Source organism: Ananas comosus, unplaced genomic scaffold (assembly GCF_001540865.1).
Source record: "Ananas comosus cultivar F153 unplaced genomic scaffold, ASM154086v1, whole genome shotgun sequence".
NCBI classification, from domain to species: domain Eukaryota; kingdom Viridiplantae; phylum Streptophyta; class Magnoliopsida; order Poales; family Bromeliaceae; genus Ananas; species Ananas comosus.
Genome location: NW_017893331.1, coordinates 99239 through 111438, shown reverse-complemented (window position 1 = coordinate 111438; position 12200 = coordinate 99239). Strand labels below are relative to the sequence as shown.

The 12200-nt window shown below is 40.2% G+C and overlaps 1 protein-coding gene and 1 long non-coding RNA gene across 4 annotated transcripts in view; one reads left to right on the top strand and one right to left on the bottom strand.

Moving 5' to 3' along the window:
* Positions 1–1353: 1353 nt before the first annotated feature.
* The window catches only part of LOC109705647 (translation initiation factor IF-2-like), a 50906-nt gene continuing 40059 nt past the window's right edge, over positions 1354–12200 (bottom strand). The window contains exons 2-3 of one of the 2 annotated variants that reach the window (XM_020226397.1): positions 1838–1877; positions 1354–1479 (exon numbers count right to left, since the gene is read on the bottom strand). In XM_020226397.1, coding sequence (XP_020081986.1) covers positions 1851–1877 — 27 coding nt within the window. In that variant the 3' untranslated portion in view covers positions 1354–1479; positions 1838–1850. The remainder of the gene's footprint in view (positions 1480–1837; positions 1878–12200) is intronic. The other variant, XM_020226398.1, reaches the window with a different exon arrangement.
* Positions 9945–11043, top strand: LOC109705650. 2 transcript variants are annotated; one of them, XR_002214820.1, is made up of 3 exons: positions 9945–10072; positions 10170–10250; positions 10696–11043. It is a non-coding gene; the product is annotated as an uncharacterized LOC109705650 (long non-coding RNA). The 2 variants fall into 2 exon arrangements; XR_002214819.1 differs by having other exon boundaries at positions 10170–11043.

Genomic DNA, 12200 nt, shown 5'->3' with positions numbered 1-12200 from the left:
GGTTCTGTCCGTTCGGCGTCTGTGTACGGGCCCGGATCGACCAAATTGGCGACCGCGGGACGTGACATGGAGGGTCTGATTAAAGACAACCACTTACTAATGATCCTTTTGTTAGATGCTTCCACTGACTGTAGAGCTGATGGTGGAAAAAAAAGGCACTGATACATGCTTGCCTGTTGAACCTGAGCCTCATCATTTTTTTTCTTCTATTTCCTTCCTGCATTGTTTGTGTACTGGTCTTCCATTTTTTAAATTTTACATATTTACCTTCTCTTACTATAATTTTCTTTACTATATTTGATCTTTGTGCTTTCATATTTTCACTTCCCTTTCCTGTTTCCATTGTTAGTTGTGTGTTTCTCTCCTTTATTTCTTTTCTATTCATTTGCCACCTTGCCTCTTAGCAGTATCTTATTTACATATGCCCCATTATTTGGTTTAAAACTTCCTTTACTACAGTTGTTTATAAAAAAAGAAATTCTTTTGATTTCAGGATGAAAAGCTTATGTGTTAGATTATGGGATAAATTTGCTTTGAATTTTGATGATAGCTCCATTTCAAAGAAAGATCAGAACGTTCATGTTATAATAATTCTTACTGGAATGACAGTTTGTTCTTTTAAAGGTTCACTCTTTATTTTAACATATTTAAAAAAAGGACCAATATATAAGTTTATTAACTTTTAATATTTATTGTGCAAAATTAGAGAAAATACATTTGTCAACATGTTCAACATCGAAGATTTACATAGACCTCCAAATTTCAGAGGTTATAGAGTTTTTGGAGAGGTTTGTATGCTAGGTCTTATACTTTAATTTACTTAGTTCGATTAGTCTCTCTTACGGATCTTGACAAATGTTTCATAGATTATAGCCCATGCCTGTCTCAATTCAACAACTTATCGTCCGCCAACAGCAAATTATTAGTCCACAGGAAGAAATTTGTATGAATAGAAAAACTATCGCTCAATTGTTCACTCTCGACATATCTAACACTCAGGTGAATTTTATTTTACAAGTTCATCCTAGAAAGTTATTTATTTTGTCCCCATCATGTACAAATAATTCCTCCCTACTTTTTTTCAAACAGAATATGAAGTACACCTGCAAAGCTAAAATTTCTGAAATCGATACATCTTTTGGTTGGTGGTACAAAGCATGCTATAATTGCAAATCAGCTGTTAGGACATTTGATGATACTTTTTTGTGCTCCAATTGTGGCAAGAATGATCAATCTTCTATACCATGGTAATTATTTTCTTCCCTATAAATTGTTTCAAAATTTTTTCAATAAAAGAGCTTACTATGTATTTTTCTTTTTTTCATTATATTGTTAAAAGATACAAATTAAATACCATTGTTGAAGATGATATCGGTTCTGCAAATTTTACCATTTTCGGCAGATTGGCGCAAGATTTGATTCATATTCCGGCTCAAAACCTCGCTACTTCAACTGGTTTAGATAAATTTACTCTTCCTCCTGCAATTAAAGCAATTATTGGAAATGAACATATTTTTCAAATAGTACCTGACATACACAGGTTTAGAACAAGTGTTCCTTCTTTTAAAGTTGCCAAAGTTTTTAATATTCAATACGATATAAAGGAGAATACTTCTTCATCTCAAACTTTAATTATCAAATGTGAAGAAAAACTTGATTCACCTACTACTTACAAAGAAATTCACAAAGAATTATTTGAGGAAGCATCCCCAAGTACAACGATTTTTTTTAGGTAATAATTACATATTTATTTCCATTTTTTCTTTATGTTATTACATGAGTTTGTCTGTGCTTTTGTGTGTTTTCCAAACCAACTGAGATATATTGTTTTACTTACAGCTCTCCACCATCTACCGATGATATAAAGGAGATCCAGCCTGCCAAAAAAAAAAGACTTACGTGAGTTAAAATTTGCTTCTTTTCTTACCTCAAATATCTACTATTTATGGGTAAGGTTATGTTAAACTTATATTGTTTTATTGTGTTCTCTTTTTTTTTTTTTTCTAGTTTCGATGAAGGTCCCTCCACAAATAAAGCCCAACTATGAAGATTTAAATTATATGTTTTATTGTACTGTTACTTTATTATATTTCCATAAAACCTACGCTTAATGTTGTATTTTGATTACGCTACTGTGTGTTTATCAAACTAATGCTGTATTTTGACTGCACTACTGTATGTTTATCAAATTATTTATTTGCAGTGAAGCACGGGGTTTTCACTAGTACTATAATATTTTGTATATGTGTTCATAATTATAATGCACACAAAATAACACAGAAGGTGTGGCTAAGCTATCAACAATAGAGACTTTGTCACGCCCCAACCCACTACCGGCCCCGAGATCGCTACCAATTTGGCATGATTCGGGCGCGGCGGGTGTGACCGCCGAATGGACAGAACCTCCCCTGCCCGCCCTAGGCTAAGCAACGAGATTGTGTACACAAGTTCCCAGGAAAACCAACTTGTAAACATACACAATCAACAACGAAAGCAAGCACAAACAGTGCTATATAAACGAGAGTAAGCGATACGAGTAAATAACATACAAGTATACCAAAGAGAGGAACTTAGTTATTTAAACCATAAAACTTGAAGCATTAAACCTTTTTGTTTTCATTCAACTTTAAACCTTCAATACAACTTGCCTATGAGTACATCAATCACTCTCCAAAACATCACCCTATACAACATCTACTCTCAAAATGAACATAGGTACAGGGTAGAGCTAATGCAAGTAGGAAAGTAAAGCTATCAACCAAACCGCTAGGGCGCCAAGCCCTTGCCGCGATCCTCCCGCTCGGTCGGGATACTCGAACTAGCACCTGTAATGTGGGTTGTGAGAACTACGAATAGTTCCCAGTGAATTCGGCCGCCGACTCCGCCGATCTACCCACTAGGTCTAAGCAGGCATAAAGAGAGAGAGAGAGATATATATATATATATGCAATATATAAAGCTATGTGGAAACGGAAGCAGGTATGTAAAGTAAGTACATCTAGCTATGCCTCAATCTGATGTCATGAATGTATGAACAATAAATAAAGCTGGGTAAGTAAGCTACTATGAACCATCAACAGCAAGCTATGGAAGTAAGCTATGAGCAACAAGTAAGCTACTATGTACAACAAGTAAGCTACTATGAACAACAAGTAATGAATATGACTCAATAGGTGACCAAATCTCATAGTGAACACGGGGTTCACAAGCTCATTTCACGTGTAAGTCTCATAGGGAAAGTCTCACTGAACTACTCCCGAGACCGTCTGCGAACAGCATACTGACCGTCCAGACAGCACACTGACTGTCCCTCGAGTGACCAACCTCCGGAGTGCACAGTTTGTGGGGAGCGACCCCTCCAAGCGCAGACAGGCTATGTGAGCACGATCAACTCACGATCAGCAGCAACCTACCCTTTGAGGGTAATCTCATCTTAGAATCATGGTGTTCTAATACCCAATCTCATAGTGTTACAGTTACACTAGGGTTATCATATCATAAGCTAACGACAATCATATGCCACTCATCATAGTTTTCTATGTTAGATGCCACTCGTCAATTTTGACTTATTATCAACACTAGTTACATCATACTAGTTCTTTAGCAACATAAGGGCGAAGCACGAGCTCTTGCAAGCTCGATAGGTGAACTCTCTTTGACACGGCTCCCGAAATGTGATAACTCGAGTCGGGCAGTCGATCGACACATAATACTTCGAGAGCCAATCCATGCCCAATATAATGTCGAATTCTTTCAACCTCTTGAGCACCAACAAGTCGACCGGCATAACCCAGTCACTCACTTGCACTGGACACGCCAAGCATCGCTTCCTAACCATAAATGATCGCCCGGGGCCCTCAACATGCCAAACATGCTCCCCTAGACGATACTCAATATCATGTGCTTGTGCGAATGATCGACTAATGAATGAGTGTGATGCACTAGTATCGAATAGAGCTCTTGCTCGAATGCCTTTAACCAAAATTATACCTGCCACCACGTTGCGCTGGTCGGCCTCTAAAGGCTCCTCAATATGCACTGGAGCGGCATACATCCTCCCGCTCGGCGCGGATCGTGCAGGCTGTGGTAGGCGTGGCAATGCTGCTCGCCCCGTAGATACTGCAGGAGGGGGCAAGCTATAGTGAGCCGGAATCGCCGGGGTTGATGCAGTCGACATAGCGGGCGAAGCTCTTCCTTGAGGACAGTCACGGATAACATGTCCCGCTTGCCCACACTTGAAGCACCTCCCCCGGCGCTGCTAACAAGCACCCGGCCGGTGGTCTGCACCACAAAAGACGCACCGCTCTGTACCACGGCCCTTGGACTGAGAGCGTGGATGCTTCGGGGGCTTCCTGGAGCTAGACTGTCCCCCCGAACCACCGCCCTGCCTCTTCTTGCCTTTGTCCTTGTCCTTGTCGAGTGCCTCACGGTCCTCACGCTCACAAGCGTTCCCGTGCTCGACCCAAAGCGCGCGGTCTAATGCCTCCGCCAATGTGTGGAACTTGAAGGCATGCACCAATCTGAACACTCCGGGCCGGAGTCCTCGAACAAAACAATCCGCCCAGTCCTGCTCTGATGTTGCCACGTCCGGGACGCAGCTCAGGAGATGGGTGAACTCCCGCTCGTACTCCCGAACCGTGCGATTGCCCTGCTTGAGCTTGCGGAACTCTTCCCGCATCTTCCTCTTGTCGCTGTCGGGGAAGTACTCAGCGAATAGCAGCCTGCGGAACTCCGCCCAATCGATCAGGGGAAACTCCGAGTGTCAGTCCTGCTTGACCCTCTTCCGCCATGTCCTGGCCCGCTTCTCAAAGCAATGAGCGGCCAAGTTTACCTTGTCCCGCTCCAAGGTGAAGATGTCCTCAAATAGAGTCTCCATAGCCGTCAGCCAAGACTCTACCGCAGCTGGATCCACCACCTCTCCGTCGAAAGTAGGCGGGTGAAACTTCGTGAACCTCGTGAGCGCCACATAGCCACGCCCACGCTCTGCCTCCTCGGCCGCTATCGCGGGCGTAGGAGAGCTCGAACTCGTCGGAGGAATATCCACCGGCGGGGATTACGCCGCCACCGGAATCGATATGCCACCCGCACCCTCGGCCGCATCGGGAGCACGAACCGAAGGCGCAGGCGTACCGCGGCCTAGACCTGCCGCCGCAGCCGCCGCCGCAGCCTGCAGCTCCAGTAACTCTTGGAGCCGCTCGAATCGTGTCTCCTGGCGTTGCACCACATCTGTCACGCCCAGCGCCCGCCTCTTTGGTCGGATTCGGGCACGCCAACAGACCGCCGAACGGACAGGGTTTTCCCTGTATGCGGACAGAGTCTCCCCTGTACGTTCAAGGCGTCGCAATCAATACAATGTACGAAGTTCAACCAGGAACACATTCAACCAAAGATTGCATAAGGAAGTATCAAAAACATAACACATCCTAAATTATTACAATCATTCGTCTTTCATATTAGATTTTACATCACATTATACATTCTTTGATTCATACATCCAAATACAATCATTTCATTCTTGGTTCTTTTCATTTTTATACCCCTAAGTAGCCGACTCGGGATACTGCTATCTGGTCTCGGTGGTAGGGCGCTAACTATGGAGCTACGCCCTTACCTCGCGCTGCCGCGCCGCTCACGTGTGAACCTGTAACACCCCAAAACAACGTGGGGTGAGAACCAACTCCATGGTTCCCAGTGGATACGGCCACCCAAGGGAAAAGCTCGACCAAAAGGTCCGAGGAGGCACTGCAATCATGTTTGTCCAAAAACATCTACAGATATATATATCATCATGTAATTATGCAACTAACAGATAACATGCCTCATGAATATGCAATATGAAATCATGCAACTCATGAAAGTAGATTTATTGATTCTACTCTTTATTCTTAACCATTCTTTACTCATTAACATTCTTTATCGCTAATCCTTCTTTACTCTTAGCATTCTTTACCGCTAATCGCTCTTTATATTATTAGCTATTCTTTAGCATGTGCTATTCTTTGACATTAGCCGTTCTTTATTCTCTAGTCTTTACTCTCTATTCTTTATTCTTTATTCTTTATTCTTTATTCTTTATTAAGGGTACTCACCCCTTAGCCACATTAAGCTCATTTTTCATTCTTTCTTAAGGTTGCTTTACCTTAGCCAACTATGCCACTCGACTCGGTCTTGAGTCAATCAACTGCGGATAATCCGCACTCTGTCCGACATGAGGTGAAGGAACTCTCACATGCACCTCAGCCTTAAATCCTCTCGAGCTCTGGCTCATGGCATACCGGGCGAAGAGAACCAACATACCCGTTGAATCATCGTCGGGCGAGGAGAACCAACATACCCACAGTTAGGATTCTATTTAGCCATCTCTTTTACCGGGCGAGGAGAACCAACATACCCGTTGAATCACTGTCGGACAAGGAGAACCAACATACCCACAGTTATGATTCACATTAGCCATCTCTTTTACCGGGCGAGAAGAACCAACATACCCGTTGAATCACTGTCGGGCGAGGAGAACCAACATACCCACAGTTATGATTCACTTGCGCTCGGTCGCAAGTCTTATCCGCCGCACTAGCAGCCTTCATTCTTAGGGATTCCGGAATCCATTTCTCATTACTCAAGGGTTGGTCTTAACCCTATGAAATTGACCTATCTAGGTCCAAGCCTTTACTCAACCTAAGTTAATTGTAGAATACCGAACTTCTAAAATTATGAAGTTACGGTAGGATGTAATATGCGGATTTTAATATAAAAAGGGAAATAAATAAAGATAGTATGAGATACTATTTTTATTAGATTTAGAGAAGTGAAATATAAGTCTGGAATGACCCGTGTTGAAATCAGAGCGAAAACAGAAGATTTAGATTTTCTGTGAGAAACGGGGCAGATAAATTAGCAGAAAATGCACAGTCTCAGAAAATTATGAAAATTGGCGGGGATGCCAGAAATATTTTAATGAGGCTAGATTTAAAGTTTCATATTTTCTGACACCCGTAGAGTGAGAAATAAAATCCGAAAGCCATCTGAGAAAGATTGCAGTTCGGCACAGTTTTCGGTGACCAAACGGGGTCGAAACTGAAAAGTTAAGATATATTCTTGTTCAGTACGTTAAACCGAACATGACTGTCAAATTTGAGCTCAAACGGATACTCTGGGAGCTCCGGCGAAAGATATCAGATTTTAAGTTGCCTGGAATGAATAGTGTTGGTGTTGACTTTAATTAGAAGCATTAGCTTCTTCTCCTTCAACCGACCACCGCCACCATGGCGACACACACGCACGCATGAAAAAGGGAGAGAAACCCTCCTTTCTCTCTCTAAATATCTCTCTCATCTCTCTATATTTCTCGCCCAAATTCGCGGCGTTGGCGGAGAGCGAGCTTACGAACGCGTTGGGAGCGACGGATCGAGTTTTCGTGCGCCCGTTGGAGTGGCGTGCTTCCGTCTCGGCGTTCATATTTTGGTAAACTATCGGGATTTGGCTTAATCCTTAAGTTTAAGTGTTCTAATAGCCTCTAATGTGAAGTTAGCTTGTTAAATCCTTAATATTTGATTGTTTGGAGCATATGTTGAGACTAGGGTGTGAAAATGGGGGTTTACAAATTAGGTGGGGTTTGATCTAATTTGACCCTTCGTAAACCTAATTGCAAGGTAAACGAACGCGTTGGCGAAGTCGGTTCGGCGATTCGTCGAGCCGTTGTAAAGTTATTAAAGAAACGGTCGTTTAGGCTTCGTTTCCGCCTGGAGGGCCGAGGCGACATCGTATACTCATGAAAACGGATTTGAAGCATCGTGGCACATAACCGAAGACCTTTAATTTTTGGATCGTGAATTGGAGGCCGTTCGGGTGGTCGCGCGAGAGATCGGGCCAAACCGGGTGCCGGGTGCCGCGGGAGGCCGATTGCAAGTGTCCACAAGCAATTGGAATGCGATAAAAGGTAGGGGGTGTCATCCCGAAGCAACTGAGCTTCCTTTTATGTCTAAGTTCTATATCTTGATNGACTTTCGTACATTACTCCCTCGTCCTCGTGAACTAAACCTCCTTATCAGAGTTAACGTTGGGACTTAAACATTTCCCTAAGGACGGAACCACTATTGTCTTGCTCTTCGTACTTCTTGTCTGGTTTTCTAAAGAATTACTATCTTGTTCGTACTGCTGCTATAGTGCCTAACGCGTTTAGTGAGTTGTTTTGTTCGTACGGCTGCTAAGCAGTGTCGTAACTATAGACGCGTGTTTAGTTAACAGAGGGTCTTATTGGACTTCCACAAGTGATTTGTTTAAAGACTATCTACAATACAATAATAGTAGAATTCTTTAGGTGTACAATTGATGACCCCAATTTTTGTAGTTTGAAAACGTTAATCCTCGTCATAATCTTGTATTTACGTTTGTGATTTATCACTTCGTTGGGTTCGGTTCTAGTGGATATTTCGAAAAGAGTAATAATTCTAGAGTCGATCATGCTTTGTACCCTGATTTTTTTTTTTCGTTGTATGTTACAAGTTCTTTTTGTTGTTTCGTAACGATACTAGAATGTTCTAGACGGTTTTATTGAGTGGTAGTATCGTAAGGTAAAAGCCGAGTTCTTGGTAGTTAGTTTAAGGCGTAGTCAAACTAAGTTTAATACGTTTTATTTGAGTTTAACCTTCCGCTTTGGGAGGAACTTTTAGTTTAATCTACTTATTACGAATAGTTAGTCGAACCTGTGAGGTTAGTACGGTAGGCCACGGTTAAACTAACCCCTTTATTAACAATGGTATCCTAGTATTTTTACCTCGTCTCAAGAACATAAAACCATACTTGTTGAACAGAGTTACATGACTCTTTCTACGTTAATTCGGCTAGAGTTCAGTTTCCATCGTTGTGTTTGGACGTATTTTATTAATTCACTTGTTCGGAAGTCGTTAATTTTGTGGTATTCGTAGACACGAAATCTTATATAGTGTATTCTTCAGTAACGTACTTTTCAATAGTTCAAATATTATCGATAGTTCGTATCACTTTCTGTTCAGGTACAAGATTTCAGGACAAGTTTGTCTCAACGAGGACTCGTTAGTTTACCTTTATCTAATCGTATCTAACTTCCTTGAATGATCTTTAATAGTAAGCTTAAACCGTATCCGAGATAATACTTACACGTTACAAATATAATACAAATGTATCACGAAAATCGTGTACTGTAATAATTAACTTTCAGTCTATTAAAGTATCAATAAAATAAGATCCCTTGACGATTTCCCAATTCCTAGGAACCACGTTAAAATAAATCCTTTAATGTCCGTACGTATGGAAAACGGTTTATCAACTGTACTTCCACAACAAGAACGGATCATCTTACTATTCCTTTACCTCCTTAAACGTCAGCCTCGGGCACTTCAAGCTATGGTACTTTTTCTTATTCTGCCCCCCTCTTCGAAACCAATCACTAGACTTAAACAAATGTAAAACGCTACTACCCTTACCTCGTTCGGCCAAGACGTTCTCCTTCTAATGTAATGTACCGTTCCGGTTCACCAGAATTCTCACATCGAAAATGGATGTAATCGTTATACTTTACACTCAAGAAGTAGTTTAAAACTGTAAATCGAAGTTTAGGAACTAAATTAGCTGGTTATTTAAAAAATAAGTTAGCTGTAACGTGTTTTTCCTCAAAAGAATTGTGGGTCGTAAGCCCTCAAGTATATTAGTAAGTTTTATTTCGTAAACCCTCTAAACATACCATACATTGAGTGGTGTACGGTTGGTGTATGGTTGTGGGTTCTAGCATTCATTTTTAATTTTATATATACTTCTGAAGAGTTAATATCCGGTAATACTTTATCTTTGGATTTGAATAAAAAAAGAAAAAGTCTAAGACATCATTTAATTTAATTTTTGAAGCAATTTAAACTATTGAGACAATTTATGTACTTAATTAGGTCAAAATAAGAGATATTTTAGTTACTCACTCTGTTATTTATGGCTGATTAATTCTGCGCTCACTTTTTCTTTGTTTTATAGATTGATGAAACGTGCAGCGTGAGATAATTAACCATAGATCTTTAAGGCATTCGAATATATTAGGTTCAAAGAGGTACGATGAGATTTAAAGGTATTGTTTGCATGTTATCAAGAAGAGCTATGCTTATTCATTGATCTCCCTAATTTGTTATTCTTTTTTGCTTTCTTAGTCTATTTGCTTGTGAAACTACAACGGTTCCACCTATTTGCTTTTTTGGTCAGAGTTCTCACCACCATGTTATGGCAATTGGGTGAGGATAGCTCCAAATGCTTCCGAATTTTTCAGTTTTTTCCGGATCTATCAAACAATGAAAGCACGTGTGTTTGGACATAGTAATTTTAACTAAGCCTTGATTTCGAGCTCAAGCACAACCTGCCAAACTGACTGAACACTGTGTGAAACAGACGCTGTGGCTTCTGATCAAATACTCCATATAATTAGTTGTATCATAGTATATGCCAAGTAAGAACCGTTGTGAGAGAAGTTTTGTGTACTTCTTAAGCATTAGCTACAGGTAGTTTAAACATTTTAGTATGTAATGATGTTCAATGTTGAGATCTTGTTGATCTGAAACTTGTTGCCTTAGCAAAGTTGTTATCTACGTACTTGGCCTCTTTATTCTTATATTGTTTTCGTTATCAATTCAGGGATCAAGAAATGTTGAAAAACTAATTTTTTTAAATTTTTATTTGCAGATTTATAAGAGATGGTGACGAGAAATATTTTGGCAGGTCATTGGCGATGTATTGAATCAAGTTTAAGAATTTAGACATATTTTGAAAACTTTACATTTGATAGCATGTGGAAATGGCAAAAACTCTATTATTGTGTTTTGTTTTTTGGTTGTGTTGGGTGATTGTATTAGATGACAATGCAATGATACTCTAACATGGTTCTTGTTTTCTGGTTGTGTTGGGTGTTGTCCCAAATTTGTAGATGATTAGTTCTTTTCAACTTCTTTCTGTAAATTTTCTTGCGTGAGCATATAATCTCTGTTGTGAGAGACATAATTTGATACAAAATGTAGGATTTCTGTTTGTTGATCTGTGGTTTGTTTGGAAAGCTTTCTGTAATGGTATCCTAGGCTTGATTGACTATGGGACAGGTTTCTAAGATGTACTATGTTGTAAAGATTATTTATGCTCTTCTTAAATAATATCTATTACTACTAATTATTTTTTAAAAAAAATTAATTTTATATCAGAAAAATGGTGGCAATAATAGTCGCCACCATTAGTCATAATAATTATGTAAAGTTTTCGTGGCGACAATATGTCGCCGCTAATTATCTCTTTGTCGCGGCGACAATTTGTCGCCACCAAACTTTTGGCGGCAATCGTTTGTCGCCGCTAATTATCTAACTTTTGGTGGCGACTGTTTGTCGCCGCTAATTATCTAACTTTTGGCGGCGACACATTGTCGCCACCAAATAGTTTTACCGACGGGGTTTTAGGCGGCGGCATGTGGCGACAAATTGTCGCCGCCAAAACGTTTTTCGTGGCGACAATTTGGGCTATGGTGGCGACATTTGTCGCCACTAAATCTTGTACCTGTAGTAGTGGTGGGTGGTGCTTCTCAAACTTATTGAACTTCTCTCTATGCCTAATGTGTCATTCAATTGAGCATATGTTACACATTTGTTGCATACATTTTAGGGTAAAGTGATGATAGAAATGTGATGTTGCATGATTGTGAGTACAACTTGCCTAATGTGATGGTTGAGAACCTTATGAATGTAAAANACTTAACATTCTTATCTTATCATTATGCACTGCATCTAGCATGCTCTCTACTTTACAATGTCAAGTTCTTTACTCTACTTAGAGTTCATTAATCTTAGTTCACATTCATATCTGGCATATGTCTTATGCATTCATCATTAGCATCTTAATCATGCACTTAACTCATGCTTCATCTAGTATGTCCATAACATGCCAACATGCATTCTTAACATTCTTGCATTATATCAATACGCTTTCTTCTAGCATTAAACTTATGCATTTACTTAGTATTCTTACATTAGCATTTCTACACATCCATCGGTTACTATCTTACATATTTACGTACCTTTCTTATGATATACCCGATGGTTTATTACGTACACCAGTATTACACTCTTACGATTCATTACAAATTACTACATCACATTTACTACGATTCACCTTTCGTATTTCATCCACTGTATACTATCAGTACAACG